This window comes from Lacerta agilis, chromosome 5 (assembly GCF_009819535.1).
Source record: "Lacerta agilis isolate rLacAgi1 chromosome 5, rLacAgi1.pri, whole genome shotgun sequence".
Taxonomy (NCBI): Eukaryota; Metazoa; Chordata; class Lepidosauria; order Squamata; family Lacertidae; genus Lacerta; species Lacerta agilis.
This window is the reverse complement of record NC_046316.1, coordinates 87505155-87523538: the sequence shown is the minus strand read 5'-3', so window position 1 is coordinate 87523538 and position 18384 is coordinate 87505155. Positions and strand designations below refer to the sequence as shown.

At 42.8% G+C, this 18384-nt stretch overlaps 1 protein-coding gene across 4 annotated transcripts; it reads right to left on the bottom strand.

Moving 5' to 3' along the window:
- Nucleotides 1-1318: 1318 nt before the first annotated feature.
- On the bottom strand, nucleotides 1319-17104 carry RFC4 (replication factor C subunit 4). Of its 4 annotated transcripts, none has more exons than XM_033150741.1 (12): nucleotides 17041-17104; nucleotides 16717-16785; nucleotides 15011-15164; nucleotides 13078-13156; nucleotides 9493-9572; nucleotides 7864-7983; nucleotides 6549-6692; nucleotides 6211-6331; nucleotides 5071-5196; nucleotides 3921-4001; nucleotides 2437-2553; nucleotides 1319-1465 (listed from the first exon to the last, which is right to left on the bottom strand). In XM_033150741.1, the coding sequence occupies exons 3-12, from the start codon at nucleotides 15142-15144 to the stop codon at nucleotides 1370-1372; spliced, it is 1098 nt and encodes a 365-aa protein (XP_033006632.1). In that variant the 5' UTR covers nucleotides 15145-15164; nucleotides 16717-16785; nucleotides 17041-17104; the 3' UTR covers nucleotides 1319-1369. The 4 variants fall into 4 exon arrangements, with proteins under 4 accessions (XP_033006632.1, XP_033006633.1, XP_033006631.1 ...); XM_033150742.1 differs by having other exon boundaries at nucleotides 16721-16785; XM_033150740.1 differs by lacking the exon at nucleotides 16717-16785.
- Between the last annotated feature and the right edge of the window lie 1280 nt (nucleotides 17105-18384).

Genomic DNA, 18384 nt, shown 5'->3' with positions numbered 1-18384 from the left:
GTGTACTTTCTCCCATTACCTGATGCACTGGGGGTTGCAGCCACTTGGCCCTTCAGCTCAACTATAGGCAAAAGCAGTGGCTGCTCTGGATCCAGGCTTTGCAATGGGCACTGTCTTGGGACTTTGAAGGTGACATGATAGAACAGGGGGCTCCAAACTAGGGGCCAGATGAGGCCCTATTGTCTTCTAAATGTGGCCTGTGAATCTGTGTTTTTACATGAGTAGAATGTGCTTTTATTTCAAATGCATCTCTGGGTTATTTGTGGGGCATAAGAATTCGTTCATTTCCTCCCCCCCAAAAAAAAATATAGTCCAGCCCCCCACGGTCTGAGGGACAGTGGACCAGCCCCCTTCTGAAAAAGTTTGCTGACCCCTGTGATGAGACGTTTATAAAATTATGGGTGGAATGAAAAGGAGATCAATGGATTTTTTTTCATAACACTAGAAAACTTGTAGACATCCAAGGAATATCGTTACAGAACTTGCTTCTGCAGCAGGCAGTGATGGCCACCAACCTGGATGGCCTTAAAAGGATTAAATTCATGAGGGATGAGGCTATCCCATCACTATTAGCTATAATGGAAGCAGAGTACTTCTGAACACACCAGATCCTGGAAACTAGAGAGGAGACTTGCTATTGTGCCCAGATCCTGCTTAGGATTTCCCACAGGCACCTGGCTGCTGGCCACTGCAAGAACAATGCTAGAATAGATTGGTCTCCAATAGGCTGTACTTCTGTCCTGTGTGTCATTCTCCGGTAATGTTAGGTCTTGAACACCAAATTAGCCACATTTAAGTGTGGGTCAACAGGGAAAGTTAAATCAATGCAAAAATGTGCATGGTGAAAGGTATTTAGGAGTCAGATTCAAAGTTATTGGTCAAGGACAAAGTACTTGGCTTTATACTGAAACTTTCCTGGAGGTAGCCTTGCTTAAGACACAAGCAAAGTCCATAAAACCTATACCATAATAATTTTGTGTAAAGTCTTCAAATTCAATGGCATAATTTATTACAATAAGACTTGTTAGCTGTAGAGAACCTTACTCTGAATTCTTGCACATTCTATAGCAACCTGAACCAAAATCCCAATGAATGACAATAGAAGGAATGTTAAAATTAAAGTGAATTGGACTATGAAAGGTGATTATCAATGACAAATGTTTAGCTATGGCAGCACTATTAGTTATATTAAAGTATAACATTTAGGGAAAAAGTACAAGAATAAAAACTTACTCCTTTTTTTAAAGCAGAAATGCTGTAAAAGTAAAGCTGTTTTGTTGTAATGTTATTTGTATTTTATTATCAAAAAGCCCCACAAATAGCTGCAAATAGGATGAAGTAATCAAAAGGAAAATATTTTGCCGTGCTGTTAGTTATTTTGAACTAGCTGCTGCATCACCACCGCACAGAGGCTAATCAACTGCAAGAATTCATCAGACCCATCTGCCAAGCACTTGTCTGTCTCCTGCCAAAAAAAGGGAAAGTTACAAGTTGTAAAAGTCTGCTCTTCTCTGACTGCATTATATAGTTATCTTGGGAGATCTTGACATCTCCCTGCCTCTCAGGAACATAAATTAGTTTTTCAAGCTGTTACAGGGAGCTTCAAAATCAAAAGTTTGACCACCCACAATTACACTTTACTCAAGTCAACATTTTCATAAAGCTGGTTGGCAGAGCTCTGTGTGACCATTTGTTAGAGGAATCACTACCTAAATTTAAATTTGCATTTCTCGGCCAGTCTTACAAGCAGGCACTCTAGTTGCCTGTAACTAACAAGACTGGTCTACAGGTATTGTGTCCTTCACTCCCAGGATGGAAAAAGTTAGTGAAAATCACACCTCTGAAATCCGTGTATACTCATTGTGTCTTTCTCCCTGTTCTGAACAGGAATAAAACATCCCTGTTAATCACTGCATAAATGTACAATGCTAAAAATCGCCCCTCTGCTTTTCCATTGTGTGTAATGAACGACTAGACCAGTGTTTTTCAACCTTTTTTGGGCAAAGGCACACTTGTTTCATGAAAAAAATCATGAGGCACACCACCATTAGAAAATGTTAAAAATTTTAACTCTGTGCCTATATTGACTATATATAAAGTAATTCTCTTGAATAGGAATCAAATAAACAAATTTTTCCCATGGCACTCCAGGCAACATCTCACGGAACACTAGTGTGCCGTGGAACAGTGGTTGAAAAACACTGGACTAGACAACTCAAGCAAGTTGGCTGGGGTAAGGACTCTTGAAGCCTTTCTTACTACTGCCATAAAAGGAGAATTGCCTCATACAGGGAGAATACCATTAGTATACCATTCTTTGTGAAGGATTCACTAATGCAGAGATATAAATGCAATAAAGGATTTCTTATGGCCCCCAAACTGCAAGCAAACATGCATTCTAGATGTAAAAAGAACTAAAACAGAATGAAGACTCACAGCAAGCTTCTCTGCAATAACAGATTTCTGCTTGTCACTGAGATCCTTCCTCTCAATAATGGTATCATGAAGCTGGTTTATAAACTGAGTAGCTGCATAACCTTCATTGATCAGATTCTGGACATAGGGGAAAACAAATATTGAAAGCAGCTAGCATTAGCAGATTTAAACTAATAAGCTACAGACTTAGACAACAAAAACATTACATCAATGCAGACGGAAAGTACTCCTTGACTTAGTGTAAATTGTAAAAAGCTAGGAGAGACAAAGCTTAGTTTATCATTGGCTCCCTACAATACCCCGTAAGGTATATTGCAATATGAGACTTCTGCAAATGGAGAGTAACGGTATTACCAAATAAAAGCATGCTACGTGATACAAATTCAGAACAGGTAGTTTAAATGGGATTTGTCTTAATACCCAGAGGATTATTTGATGGTTCAGACAACAGGAGGCTATCTTGTTTTATTGTACACAAGTACCACACCATTGTTTAATGTGTCATTTTACACACAAATCAGATTATTAGCTTAAGTGAAGTCTCGGAGTCGGCCTCGTTAAGTATTCTGGAATATGTGTGTGTGTGTGTGTCACATGCCTAAGCACAGACCAGCTGCCCGGAAAGACAGGAGGTACGATAAGCTAAAAACGAAATCCATCTATTCCATCACCCAATTGTAAGGAAGTATATACAACACTCCTAAGGTTAGAGCTACCCCAAGCATTGCTTCTTGCTTTAAACAGTTGTAGTTGGTGCTAAAGTTTCTTAGCATCACCAGGGGTTAAGTTGTGATGAAATGTTAGCCACTCCTGTTTTTAAAGTACTAACTGTTAATCGCAAGCCAATGTCTCATCCACCTAGCCTCATACTACAGAAAGGTCATTTTCATGTGCAGCTACCATTTATTGTTTGGTAGGGCAGCTAATGAAGCTGCCAAGAGGCTTGAAATGTCAGGCTTGGCAGCAAGGGATCTGAGATTGGGATTATCAAATATGCCGCCCCGCAAGAAGTGCGTTTGGAGATTAAAGCAAGCCTACAGTTTTTGGATACACGTTGCAATAAGGACTGCAGAGCTGTTTGCAGGTGTGTAAGGCACATTTTTGTAGCTGGAGGGCCCCACTCCTTCTGGGAGACCTTTGGGAAAGGGGGCACATATTGGCGGACAGAGCCAGGGACAAAAGTAAGCAATGCTTTTGTGGGCAAAATAAATTTTACCCACACATTTACTTCTGGGGATTTCTGTAACCAGGGAGTGATATTTCTCCCTTTGAGAGTGCTTTCCCACCTAAGGTCACCGGGAATAAATGTCAGGGAGTTCATGTTACATTTACACCATGACTGGCTTAAAGACGAACAGTTTTTTGTTTCAACATGCTTACATAACCACTACTACCTCCTCTACAACTTGCCAATACAGAAAGAAAAGCAGCATTAAAAAAATCTGATCTGATCCTTTTTAGATTTTAGATCTAAAGCAAGCTACCTTTGTTGCAGCTTCCAGTTTTTCAAATGAACCACTCTGACATGCGGTTAGTAGACCATCTAAAATTCCTTGAGGGACAATCTAAAACAAAAGTTGCATAAAGAAACACATCTCATTGAAGCGTCAAGAATAAAAAATAAAAACAATGACTGCAAGTCCTGATGTGTGGGCAAAAGTTCAGAAGCCATCACCAGAACATACCATTTTCCATAGGTCTTCAACCAACGTTCTTGGGTTTACACACCTCCTTTAGGTAGAAAAATCCTCAAATGGCAACTGCTGCACCACTGGTATTTTCCTCCAGCTTCATTCATCATGCAGTGCCAAAAAGGGGGTAGCAGAACCCCTTTGCCCCACAGTTAGTGAGAGCCAGCGTTTAGATTGAGCAGGGCATATGCATATGTATTAGCAGTAAAGCAGCAGCAGTAGATTAGTGAAAGTCGTGTGTAGTTGCAATATTTGTTGGGGATACCGTAACTTCACCCCATGGCCTCATTACCTTCCTGACTAATGGTTCAGAGTGGATTAGCTATCCTTCCTATGTTTTAACCACCCCTTTGTCATGGGACCAAGACAGTAGAAACATCTGCCGCATTTGCAATGCAAATTATGAAAGCACTTTCACCACAGTGTTGATTTCTGCCATATTCTATGCCTCTCTGTCTTCTGCTGGATCAGCGAACATAAGAATATTTCAGACTTCTAAAACATTGGGTGTTCTTCAACCACAGATGTTCAGAGACAACATGCTCTGCCCCAAGATTCTGCTTTGGGAATGGATTTGGTCTCCCATTTCCAAGCTTACAAATGATCCTGCGACATAAATCAGTTAGATGCAATAGCATCCACCTAGTAAATAAGCATGTAATAAATCAGTCAGACCTAGCAGAAACAGAAAATTAAGCAAAATGAAAGGATTGTATTCAAAAGCTTTTCTTCATGTTTGAATAATTCACAAGTTTCTATGGAATATATTTCTGTATGCCCTGTTTTGCACCCCTGTGAACTTTAGTATTCAGGGCAAGTCATGAAAGAAAAAGCAAGCGTGGCACAACTGAACAGATAGCTGTGAAGAAAAAATACCATTTTGTGTAAGCAATTTCCCAATAATTGCAAGCATAGACTGGGCCAACTGAAATACTAGACGTACCCCTGCAATTTCAGTGACAACTTTCTCAGTGACCTCTTTCCCGCCTGTTAATCGTGTAGCGCTTTGAAGAAGTGTGATTGCTTTTCTCAAGTCCCCTTCTGATGCATGGACAAGGTAAGAGACGCCCTGTGGAAGAAATACTACTTTATAAGAAAATTAAAGAAGAGATGAAACAGTTGAGATCCTTTTCTGAAGTACTCTTCTTTTCCTACAGCAGATTCCATATCTTATCCAATTCAGTAGGAAGGCTAACACATTTCAGGGGGCGAACACAACACTTTCCCCATTTGTCACATGCAAGTTACACATTTTCCTTCTCAACTACAAATCAACAAATGCTCTAATGATAATCACTTTATAAGTGGTGTGATCTGTCCCCATGGCTTTTGTCCAACACCATCAGATCTCTGTATCAAACACTGATAACGTTCTAGGAACACAAGAGTAAACTTTATGTTTAATCTCACAAGTTTGAGCTAGAACAGAGCTAGAACCTTTAGCAAAGTTAACCAAATATACAAATAATTTACAAATAAGTTTTCCTCTTCCCTCTTCTGTAACTATGTGTGAGCTCTCTCACTGCTGCCAGAGAGGCCTACTGTGTTTATTTAAACAGGGATGCAGTACAGTGTGACTGCAGATGCCAGGACTGGTATGAATGGGTAGGGACTATTTGCTCCAGACACAAAGCCCCGTGACACTGGCAGCATGAGTCTGCAGCACTCCTGAATAAAAGCAGGGTAGCATGTGTCTCGATTATTGCAGAGGCAGGCCTAAACTCAGCCTCTCCAGCACTGCACTGCAGTCTGCACCCTAGATTAATAAACTTAATAAAGAGGTAAGGCCATACCACTGCACTGCAAAACCACTTGTGTACTCTAGAATGCCACTAGTCTGTACTTTGAACTTGGGGCAGACTTGCCAAAAATACTAGCCACCACTGACCAGGCACAGAAATTCCCTAACTATGCTTAATTATTTTGACTAAGTTGCTGGACCAATGCCCCTTCTGTAAAATATGGGTAACGATTATACTATGCATGTAGCTCAGCAGTGACCCAGGAAAAAATACACTAAGCATTGCGTCCATCTCTTTTCACAGAATTAAAAACAATGAATCTGAATGAACAGAAAAGCTACCTCACTGCTGACTGTCACATTCTCCTTTTCAGCAATGTCTAGAAGTCTCTGTTTCTGGATTTTGTCTGAAAGGGGCTTGAAACGAAATTTGGAGCATCGGGATGTTATGGGTTCAATTATCCTGTGAAAAAGAGAAAGTGAAATGCAATTACAAGAGGAATCCATCCTCTCTAGTTTCCGCAGAACACGACAATATATTTTCCACTACTTCCTGCCCCTTAAAATAAAACTTAGCAATGCATCAATTGTGCTACATTCCTCATTTTCCAAGGGGAATTAAGCAACTCTTAATTAAGCAACTACATAAGATAAGAAAGCATGGTAAAACCCATACACACCTGCTGATGTAATTACAAATAAGGCAGAAGCGTGTTGTCTTGGATTCTCTCTCCATGGTGCGCCGTAAAGCTGCCTGGGCTGCTGAGGTCATAGAATCCGCTTCGTCCAAGATTATAATCTTAAACGGGGGACACGGCCTGCCACTAAACACACACCCATTGCAAAAACATGCATTAACAACTTAAGGTACTAGTGCAGGTTATATTTGCAAATGCAACAAACGTATGACATCAGTATTGCTTAGCCACCTTTATCCATTTCTGAGATTTGAAAGATGTTTTAATATTTCAGAACTTTTATTTCAAGGATGACACTCGTCTCTGAATATTATGGCATATCCTGTTCAAGTTCTGACAGTGTATTCAGGGCTGGCCAAGACAATTTGCTGCCTGTTGTGAAGGACAAGATAATGTCCCTCACACTATTCCAGCGTACTGCAATCTTGAGTTCCCTGATGTTGTGGCCTACAGACTCCCATCTTCCCCAGGTAGCTTTGCCATAGCTCAACCAACTGGCCAAGACAATTTGCTGCCTGTTGTGAAGGACAAGATAATGTCCCTCACACTATTCCAGTGTACTGCAATCTTGAGTTCCCTGATGTTGTGGCCTACAGACTCCCATCTTCCCCAGGTAGCTTTGCCATAGCTCAACCAACTGGCCAAGACAATTTGCTGCCTGTTGTGAAGGACAAGATAATGTCCCTCACACTATTCCAGTGTACTGCAATCTTGAGTTCCCTGATGTTGTGGCCTACAGACTCCCATCTTCCCCAGGTAGCTTTGCCATAGCTCAACCAACTGGCCAAGACAATTTGCTGCCTGTTGTGAAGGACAAGATAATGTCCCTCACACTATTCCAGTGTACTGCAATCTTGAGTTCCCTGATGTTGTGGCCTACAGACTCCCATCTTCCCCAGCTAGCTTGGCCATAGCTCAACCAACTCTTCAAGCAACTGACAGACTGAATGTTGCATATAAAATGTCACACACGGCGATTGACAAGCGGCTGTTTGTATGCCAGCAACTGAATCATTCAGGGTGCAACAGAAGACAAATGCATTCAGCATTTGGGAAGCTTCCACAAAATTTCACGGCTTCCATAAATGTCCTATCTGGTACAGTGGTGGAAAACGTGAGGCTGGCGAAGGATAAATTCCCTCAGAATGCAGTTATGCTCCTGTGACTCACTTGAGAGCCCAAAATCCACCGTGCGATGCTGACTCGTGGCTTAATTTAGCATTACAGAGCGAACCCTTATAAAACTAAAGCGGAGAGAAATACAATCCTACAAGGCAGCTTTGATCATTGTGCTTACTCTGAACGACTTCCCGACACTGTTAGCTGAGCAAAGCTCTTCACTTTCTCGCGAATGACTTGAATTCCACGTTCATCGGATGCATTCAGCTCGAGGACTCTCTGCCGGAACAGTTCGGGTCTGTTTATCAGAACGGAAATTCAGCCAAATTTTAACCTATTTGTTATACCGAGCTATAATAGTAGTAGTAGTAGTAGTAGTAGTAGTAGTAGTAGTAGTAATAATAATAATAATTTATTATTTATACCCCGCCCATCTGGCTGAGTTTCCCCAGCCACTCTGGGCGGCTCCCAATCGAGTGTTAAAAGCAATACAGCATTCAATATGAAAAACTTCCCTAAACAGGGCTGCCTTCAGATGTCTTTTAAAAATAGGATAGCTGAATAATAATAATCTGGTTTTGCATTTTGAATTCTGGACGTTGGTTTTCCTTAGTGAAAACAAGGTTTTCTCGCTCCCCTTCCTCCCTTTTGCTTGGGGACCTGGGCTACAGATTCCTTATTTATTTAACTTATGAATCACTTAAGGCATTATTGACATCCTGAAATGATTTGACAACAAAAACATGAAACTATAAAACTATAAAAACAATTATTCCCAATACAGATACAGTGGTACCTCGGGTTACAGACGCTTCAGTTTACAGACTCCACTAACCCAGAAATAGTACCTCGGGTTAAGAAGTTTGCTTCAGGATGAGAACAGAAATTGAGCGGTGGCAGCGCGAGGACCCATTAGCTAAAGTGGTACCTCAGGTTAAGAACAGCTTCAGGTTAAGAATGGACCTCCAGAACGAATTAAGTTCTTAACCCGAGGTACCACTGTACAGACTAGGATAAAGCATCTCTACTTGAAAGGCTCTAAGCTCTGGATTTCCCGCATGGAGTAGGAGGTTGGTCTAGATCAGCATTTTCCAACCAACTGTCCTCCCTATGTTCCCTACTACTCCCATCAGCTGTACTTGATAGGTCTGGTGGGAACTGCGGTCCAAAACATCGAAAGGGCATCAGCTTGGTGAAGGCTGCACTAGAAGGCCTTCTCTAGCTCTAAGATTAGTGATCAGAACGTCCTAAATTTGTTACAACTTCTATATGGATTGTAAAAGGAACTCACTTGGATAAAACCCTCAAATCACGGAGCAACATTCCCCCCATTTTTTTGCGCATCTCTTCTCTATATATGCAAATTATGAATAAGCAACTGAAGGAAAATCTCAGTTTTAAAAAACCCACCTGGTCTCAAGGAGGAGACTGCATGAATGGGGGTGGGCAGTTCAAGTACCTGTCTCACTCCATAATACAGTGTTGGAGCCGTGCATTACTGCAGCCGTGCATTACTGTTTTGCTTCCAAACACTCAAAATCATTATGATCTCAATTTGAAAAATAAACTTTTGGTTACCTTTCTTAAAGTGTCAGTTTCATTAACTATGGCTTAAAAGTGTTCTGCCAATGTTAAGTATAGGTTTATCTCTTCTGGAGGAAGAGAAATGCCTAGAAACTCAAGATTCACTCTGCCTAATTTCTGCTTCTTCGTGTTGCACTAAACCAAGTGCCTACTATTAAGTCACCAAAAGTACTAGAGGATTGTCGGACTCAGACACTTGAATGCCACTAGATACCACACTTACCCAAAGAGTTCTCTGGCTGCTGCCAAAATAGTGGATGTTTTTCCAGTTCCAGGTGGGCCATAGAACAAGAGATTGGGAAGCTGCAACAGCAGGAGGTTAAACAATGCTGTCATACAATATTTTGTAAGTGGATATTTTAGAGGAACAAGAAACCTCAGGCGATGTTATCACTGAGTATTTGTTTTTCAACACTTACATAGGTGTCTATGCCACAACTCAAGCATGTGACACGATTCTGCAAACAAGAGTTGTGTATAACTGCAGGCATAGATTAAAATTTAATCTGATCATTATTTACTGGCCTGTTACAAATGCTATCTTTATGCTTTAAGTTTTTTTATTGCAATTGGTAATCCCAAAACAGAAGGAAAGAAGTGAAACAGATGCTTGTTTAGGTAATGTTTTAAATACTATACAGAGATGCATACTTGAGTTGGACACAGGACAGGTCAATAAATGGTTTGGTCAAATAGTAATCAAGTGTTTTAATTAATTTAATGCTTCAAAGTAATACCAAAAGGCAATTTAATCATCAACAGGTCTGATAATTTTGCTAACTATGAAATGAACTAATTGTGAATAAATGATATTAAGTTGTTGTTTTTAATTAATGAATTATAGCAATGCTTGTAACAATGCAAAGGAACATTTTCTATTAAAGTCAACAATTCACAAGAGTTATTCGCTTTGGATTTTGTCATGGAAGACACACAGTAGTATCTTTTATGTTTTACTTCAACCATTTCCTTCAGATTTTTTTTTTTAATGGTGCCTGTTTCTGCCCAATCCCTCAAAGGAGCTTTACGGGGGGGGGGGGGGGAATAGCCAGATCACATTGAGGAAGTCCTTCAGCAAGCAAGACTTTTGTTGCAGGGCAAGCCTAGGGGACCAGGAGCCCTCACACACCTGCTGACAAAATGACATTATAATAAAATTGAAATAAATGGCCACCTATCCAGCAGCATTTTTGGCTTCTTGGAACATTGGGCTGCAGGCAAACAAGTAGGCTGTCAATTAGAACTACAGAATTGTATAGTTGGAAACAACCATGAAGGTCATCCAGTCCAACCCCCTGCAATGCAGGAATCTTTTGCCCAACATGGGGCTCAATTGACAATATTTGATCAGTACATACTAACTAATGAGCATGTATGTTTTAAACATTTGGGCTAAAATAGAAAGAAGGAAATCAGTGGGATTTCTGGTCCTTTCAACCACAGAAATATCAGACTGTCTTTTGAAAGTCATCTTCTCCACTCCCCTTTTTAAAAGAAGCTCATGCTTGCATTTTTAAAATACCGGTATGTATATCTTTGTCTCCGATTACTGCAAAATATATAAAAAATGACGCCAATCGTCTTTTTAAAAGAGCCATTTGCCACAGTTAGTGCTCCATGGTACCCAGACCCAAACGTCCCCTTGGGTGTGCAAAGAGCTCGCTGCTAAGTTCTCCAACCTCCATGCTTCAGAGCATGTTTAGGATTATACAGGACACAACTGAATTTTTGTTTTCATAATGGTATGGCAGGAATAATACACTATTCTGCAGGTTTGTGGGGTTGATACACTAGCAGAGCTGCACAGCAAACAGCCACTATCCTGCTACTTTACTCAACATTTGGTACTTTTACAGAAAACCTACACTTACCAATCATTGAATGAATACCACGAACTTGAACAGCACATTTAGCTGGCACCTACAGTAAGGTCTGATGAAGGATCTCCTAATCCTTTATCTAACTTAATGGCTGTATTTTTAGCATAGCTGTAACATGACCAAGCTACGCTATTCCTGACTCTTGCCAATGATGAAGTTACAGTGCCTATAGGTGGCCTATTATCAGGCTAAAGATACGTGGAAATTTACAACACACAGTGCAAAACACTTCCAAAAGCATGGACATTTCTACGTAGAAAACATGTTAGAATCGTAGGGTTGGAAGGGACCCTGAGGATCATCTAGTCCAACCCCCTGCAATGCAGGAAATTGCAGCTGTCCCATATGGGGATCGAACCTGCAACCTTGATGTTATCAGCACCATGCTCTAACCTACTGAGCTATTATAACAAGATGTAACATGCAACAGGACTTCCCCCTCTTCCCCTCTCCCTGAAGCCCCCTAATATCTACTCCAGAAGATCACCCAATCCTTTACAGCAAATTTGAGAACTGTTCAAGGAACTTCAGGGCAGGGGAAGGAGAGGATGGGGTAATTCCCATCGCAAGTAAGTCCACTTGTACAATGTTCTATTTCACATAGACAAGGCTGGATTTACATTAATTGTACCAGATTATTTTTTGTAGTCCTTGAAAGCTTATGGCATCGCTCTTAATATACCACAGTACTTATTTTGTAGTACCTTCATGTGTTCCTTTCAGGGTAAGGGGGAACCCTATTCGGAAAGGCCCATATCTGCTCAATCAGGCCTTGCACCCAGACATCCAGCCTTCTACAATTTAAACTGGAAGGTCTGGAGCCTCAGAATTATCTGTCAATCATTCGTCAGTAGTCAATCATCACCACACAGGTAGAAAAAGGCAGGAGTAAGGCACTGTGACCTAAGGGTTGGCTTGGTCTGGTTATTTGATGTTTTGCTGAGACAAAAGTGCAATGGGTAACTGGCTGCAAGCAGGTCAATTGAGTGTGAAATGTCTGCATGCAGTGGAGTGCTGGATTTGGCCTGGGAGGGAACCTGAGATGGGGCAAGCGAATTACATTGACCTTTTCTGTGACCCAAAGTACGGGTGTATTTTTGGGCCACAGAGCCAAACCAGCCACTAACATAAATGACAAGAGAAAGGCCAGGGGGGGGGGGGTGAGTTGTCTTAGCTTCTATTGCTGTATTTTAAAGCATTGTTTGACAACCCCAAAAATACACGAGGTTGTACCTAGCTAAGTTCTATGCATAGAGGAAATGCATTTAAATCAATGACCTTAAGTTAGTCATGCCTGCTAACTTCAGTGGGTTTGTTCTGAGTAGGACTAGCACTGGATATGCAACCTTGGTTTTTTCAGAGTTTGGTGTTCATTTGCAGAGGGAAGCCTTTGAAGTTTATTTCAGCAGTGGCACTGGGAAAGGGCTGATTAAACTGGGCAGGAGCCGTAGCTCAGCGGCAGAGCAGCACACTGTTCAGTCTCTGGCATCTCCAGAAAGGGCTGAGAAAGATGTCTGTCTGAAGTCCCAGAGAGCTGCAGCCAATCAGTATAGACAGTACTGAACCAGATGGACCAATGGGACAATGCAGCTTCCTATACTGTTCCAGAACTGTCCCTTCTGGTGTTTTTTTGCCATCAAAATCTATTCCCCACAAAAGGAGTCCCAAGAACATGATACTCCTGGAGACTCACTCAGGAGGTTATCCTATATTACACGTTAAGACTCAACTGTTAAGGATTTGTTGTAATTTTTGTTGTTGTTCTGTAAGCTGTTCTGGGAGCAAACAGCTGCAGAACGGCCAATAAATTTTATTCTGAATATATAAACACATAAATAGGATTCGTAAAACTACACACAATAATTATCTTCTACTGGAAAAATTAACTTGCACATGCCACGAAGTGTTGTGAGAACTACAACACTCACGTCAGCTCCTTGTAAGGTTTTCTTCAGCACTGCAACAACTTCTTCTTGAAATGCAACTTCATCCATGCATTTTGGGCGGCTACATAAAAAAAAAGAAATTAAAAAACTTAGTTCTGTTCAGAAAATATTAATAGTACAGTCATACCTCTGGTTGGTGTTCGCTGTGGGTTGCGTTTGGCACGGGTTGCAAACGCGCTGAACCTGGAAGTACCAGAACAGGTTACTTCCACCGAATCGCGCCGTGCGCAGATTCAGCGCTTCAGGTTGCGGACGTTTCAGCTTGCGAACGGGGCTCCGGAACGGATGCCGTTCACAACCAGAGGTACCAATGTACATGCTAACGATAAATGTAACTTCTCTGTTCCTTTAGATCAATGAGCAAAGCAATTCTCTTATGGAAGTTAGTAGTCCAAGGATGCAGAGCACAGCTGGCACAGTTGTGTCACCCATCCTGTGGAAATCATTCCAAAGACCTGCATTTGGCTTCCTTGCTATTTTATTTTCACTGCCTGCTGACAATGATTTTAGGAAATCTTTTAAATGAATACACTGCAGAGTCTAATAAATTGATTTTCTGCAGCTGCCGGCTTTTCTTTTTCTTTTTACAGAAATAAACAAGCAACTAACCCATCAAATCTGGAGCTTAACAAATATTTCAGGCAAAGCAGCAAGTCTTAATAGCTAATACTCTGATGCAAAAAATAGACATCCTGTGATGTAGTAGCCAGCCAAAGATGAGCAACGTGGCCTGTGTATGCAAGCAGTGCAACATCAAAGAAGCTGTCAACAGAAGTTCAGCTTCTACTTTTCCACAGGAAGAACCTCTGCAATCTTCCACAAGCCACTCCTCTGACACTGCACTGCTTATATATAGGAGAATTAACTTTGGACTGGCATTCATATACTTATTGGTGCACTGTCCTGTTAAGTGAAACAGAGCAGCAACACAAGGAGAGGCATAATATAAGTGGAGACATCTAGTGGTTACAGTCATAGTCATTATTTAAAACAGTGGTTTTCAACCAGTGTGCCCTAGCACCCTGGGGTGGGGGATGGCTGTCAACTTTCCCCTTTTCTTGCGAGGAATCCTATTCAGAATAAGGGAATTTCCCTTTAAAAAATGGAAAAGTTGACAGCTATGCCCTGGAGTGCCTTGATTGATGGTCAAGGGTGCCGAGGGCAACACTCTTTCCTTCCTTCCCTTTCTCCTCAGATGCCTTCTCGCATCTCTGCCTCCCAAAGGCTTGTGTGGCTGTTTGTTACAAGCTCCCAAGGCGAATGGTGCCTCTGGGCTCGCCAGGGGTGCTGGTTGTCAGGAGCTGAGGTGGCCTTGGAGTAAGCAAGCAAGCAAAGGAGGGAACCCAGCCAGCCAGTCCCAGGCACCTCTCTTTGGGGTGGGGGGGCAGCTCAGAGACCATGGGTGGCGGCTGCCCAGAGGACTCCCAATGAGAGGGGAGAGGAGGTGAGGGAACACTCCACAGGGGAGGGGGGAGGGGCTGCCAGCTCTGCAGGCAAGGGGTGACATAACTGGGCTCCTGAGCCCCACAGGGGTGCCACAGAAAGAATGTAGTTGGTCAAGGGAGCCAAGGACTCAAAAAAAAGTTGAAAATGTCTGATTTAAAACACCTCCAATGTAGATAATCACATTCCTCTAGCAATGGAGCTGGGAATTTTTTTATGCCAAAGGCCACATTTCCACATGGACAACCTTCTGGGGGCTGCATGCCAGTGGTGGGTAGGTCAAGAGGAAATAGTGGGCAGATCAACGGATGCAATTCTTTATCTTTGCACAGCAGGCTACATGCCAGCCATACAAGGCTCAATTTGTACACACCCCTTCACTCAGGAAAGCAAGAGGCATTCTTCGTCCCTCACATTCATCTTGGGCAATTACACCACTCATTTAGATTCCAAACCAGAGTCCAATACTTACTATTTTTCCACCCAAGGAATAGCTCTGACCCTTTTGCCCTCCCCACTGCCTCCTGCAGTGGCAGCTGTTCCCCGATCTTTGGTAGGTGGTGGTTTAGTGCTGATTGAAGATGGTCCTTTCAGAAATGCCTGCATTGCTGCTGTTTCTCACCAGTCTGCAAAGGAGGAATGGGAAGGAAATGATGGGGTCATTTGAAAAATTAGTTTTGTAATTTGATACCTTCACTCATTTCTCATTTGCCTCAATCCTGTCACCACTGATAAGAATAAACTGTAGCAATTATTTTTGTTGAACCATTTCATTTATAAGCAGAAAAGCCTTCAAGCCTATATTTTTTTCTTCTGGTATCAGAACAAAAAGGGTGAAGTCTGCAAGGATACGTTGTCACATGATCAAGAACCAACAAAGCCTTTTTACTCAGAAATGTCATTTTCACACTTTAAAATCATGAGATTAAAGTCCTGCTATTCAACAGGAAAAAGTAGTTTAATTTTGCTGAGTTCATGGACCAGCTGGCTTCCACCTTAATAGAGGAGAATGTATCAGACCCAGCTTTTTGTTAAGTGTATTTCCCAGGAGCAGGCAGCAAGGAGCCCTTCACAATTCAGAGAACTGTGGTGCACAATTCCCATCAACCCCAGCCAGTATAGGCAACGATCTGGGATTATGTGAGTTGTAGTCCACAGCACCTGCGTAGCATCATGTTGGCTACCTTGTGGTGTATGTTTTATTTGGACCAGTCATGAGCTGCACCCAATCATGGCTTTTCCACGCACATCCATGAAACATACACTATAATCTGCAAGCAAGTTGCACAGAAACCCTGATGGCAATTACACAACTCCTCCGATGTCCATGCATTCTTCTTTACAGTGAACAGTCCTCTATCTGAAGGGCTGTCGGAGAAGAGTTTTCTGTTTGAAGGAGTCCCTGGCTTACATCTCCTGTTCAAAGATAAACAGACTGTATCAAGCTCCCCAAATTCTGAGACCTGGAGGGGCAAAGGGATAGCTCAGTCAGTAGAGCCTGAAACTCTTAATCTGAAGGTTGTGGGTTCAAATCCCATTTTAGGTGAAAGATTCCTGCATTGCAGGGAGCTGGATTAGAGGTCCCTTCCGACTCTACAATTCTGTGATTCTATCACCTTGTCAGCAGTTCTGCCACTATCTACCCTAAAATCCTGTGAGGCAGTCAAGCAAGAGACGGCCTTTTCTGCGGCATAAACACACACACACACCCCATTGTTGATCACTCTCCCTCCGAGGAGCATTTGGCCCCATCCCTACATACATTTCAGGAGCACTTTTTTCGCACAAGCCCTTTTGGGATGGGACACTCTATCTACATGGCTTAACTGTATCTAAGCTGCATATAGCCCACCCTGAGACCGCATGGGGGAAGGGCAGACTATAAATACAAATAAGCAAGCAAGCAGCCCTAAAGAAGGGGAGCAGTTGGTGCCTGGAAGCTGCCTTGTCAAGAGCAGGCGGGCAGCGACAGCAACCCCCACCTCCACTCCCATTACTGCGAGAGGGTATTTCTATTTCAGTTTGTCCAATATTGGACACACACACACACACACACACACACACATATATATATATATATATATATATATATATATATATATATATATATATATATATATATATAATACACTGTATATATATTAACACGGAGAAGTTTTAGGCATATATATCTATTACCTACGTATCTATATCTATCGATGATTTTTGTCTCTCTGGTTGGTTGGATGTAAGTCGCTTCGGGCTGCCCTGGGCAGGATAAAGCGACAACAACAGCAACAAGTGTAAGCGACCATCCTCCGCCCACCCCCTCAGTGCTCCAGCTACGTTATCTAAGTAAACACAGGGGCTCTTCGCGGCCCACAAAACACAGAACTGCCCCCGAATCCCTGAAGGGGGTGGGACGGAGGTGGTGGAATAAAATCCCTTCTTCCCCTCCCCGCCCCCGCTCGCTCCTTCAAAGGATTCGCCACCGCGTGCGCGCGCGCCCCTCATTAAATGCACCTGCGAAGCGGCCGCGCGCACAGGTCTCCTCAGGCCTCTTTAGCGCGCAGCTGAAGCGGCCTCCCTTCACCCAGAACTCCCGCCAAAACCGATCGTTTGGGTCAAGGGGCGGGACCACTTCCGTGTATACAGTATACGTATGTATAAGGGCGCGCTAGCAATACGAAGGGACCATAGAGATCCGACGAGAGATTCCGTTCCCCGAGGGAGGGAAGTAAGGCGGGAGGGAAGGTGGGCGGGAAAGGGCACTGGCGCATCACGTGCCGCGCCATATATGGAGAGGTCGGCCTGCCCTCGCTTAAGGCGGAGAGGCGAATGTAGTTTGCGAGAGGAAGCGACGCGCGTGCGCTGAACTGTAAGCTACTCCCTCGCTCTCTGGCTGGAGGAGGAGGACGGAATTGTCCGCGTGAGAAGAGATTTGAGCATGCGCGCACAAAGTATTGCCGACCGTTCCCTGCAGGCGCGGGTCGTGGGGCGCATGCGTGCGTGAAAGTGTGCCTCGAGTATTGAACTTGTGTTTTAGCTGCAGGCAGCATTTTGTTAGTCATACCGGGCCGTCCGTCGCTTATTGGAAACGATGTAGAAATGCAGGCATCTTGAAACGTCGAGGGTTCGCACCCACCACCCCAGTCCTTTTATGTCCATTCAGACCAGGGCCGACCCTAGACATTTGGACACCTGAGGAGAACCACAAAATGGCGCCTCACCCTCCCTGTCGGGGAAGAAGGGGTGAGGGAAGATATGCATGAGGAACATGGGGGGAATAAAGATCTATATTGGGGACAACGGACAAATAAATACCTACATCATCATCTGCTGTCCCTGTGGATCCTGCCGCCTGAGGCAATCGCCTCATGGGTGGGCCAGCCCTGATTCAGACATACTGTGAACTGCAAAAATACCTTTTGGGTGTTGTTGTTTCCCCCCGCCTCCTCACTTTTCTTTTTTTCCTTTTATATAATTTTTTTTAACATTTTCTGTTTTGCAATTTAAAATACTCATTTTACATCCTTGAGATATCAAAGACTTCCCTTCTTCTCTTCCCATAGTTTATTTTACATATCATAAATCCCTGCATATTTTACAAAAACTGCCATTCAGTATTCCATTATTGCATCCATCAAAACTTGTGTACAACACTGCTGAATATATCTTAATGCTGCCAGCGTTTTCAGCTGTACACAATCACACCAAGGAGGAAGAAAGCAACCAACCAGCTCGCATTGTTGGCATCCGTCAGTCTCGAGAGACAAAGGAGTGCGCCTCTGGGGGTGGGAGGAGCCAATGCTAGTGTTATAAAAATTAGGTTCAACCCCAGAAGGGAGTCCACGAACCCGGGGGAAA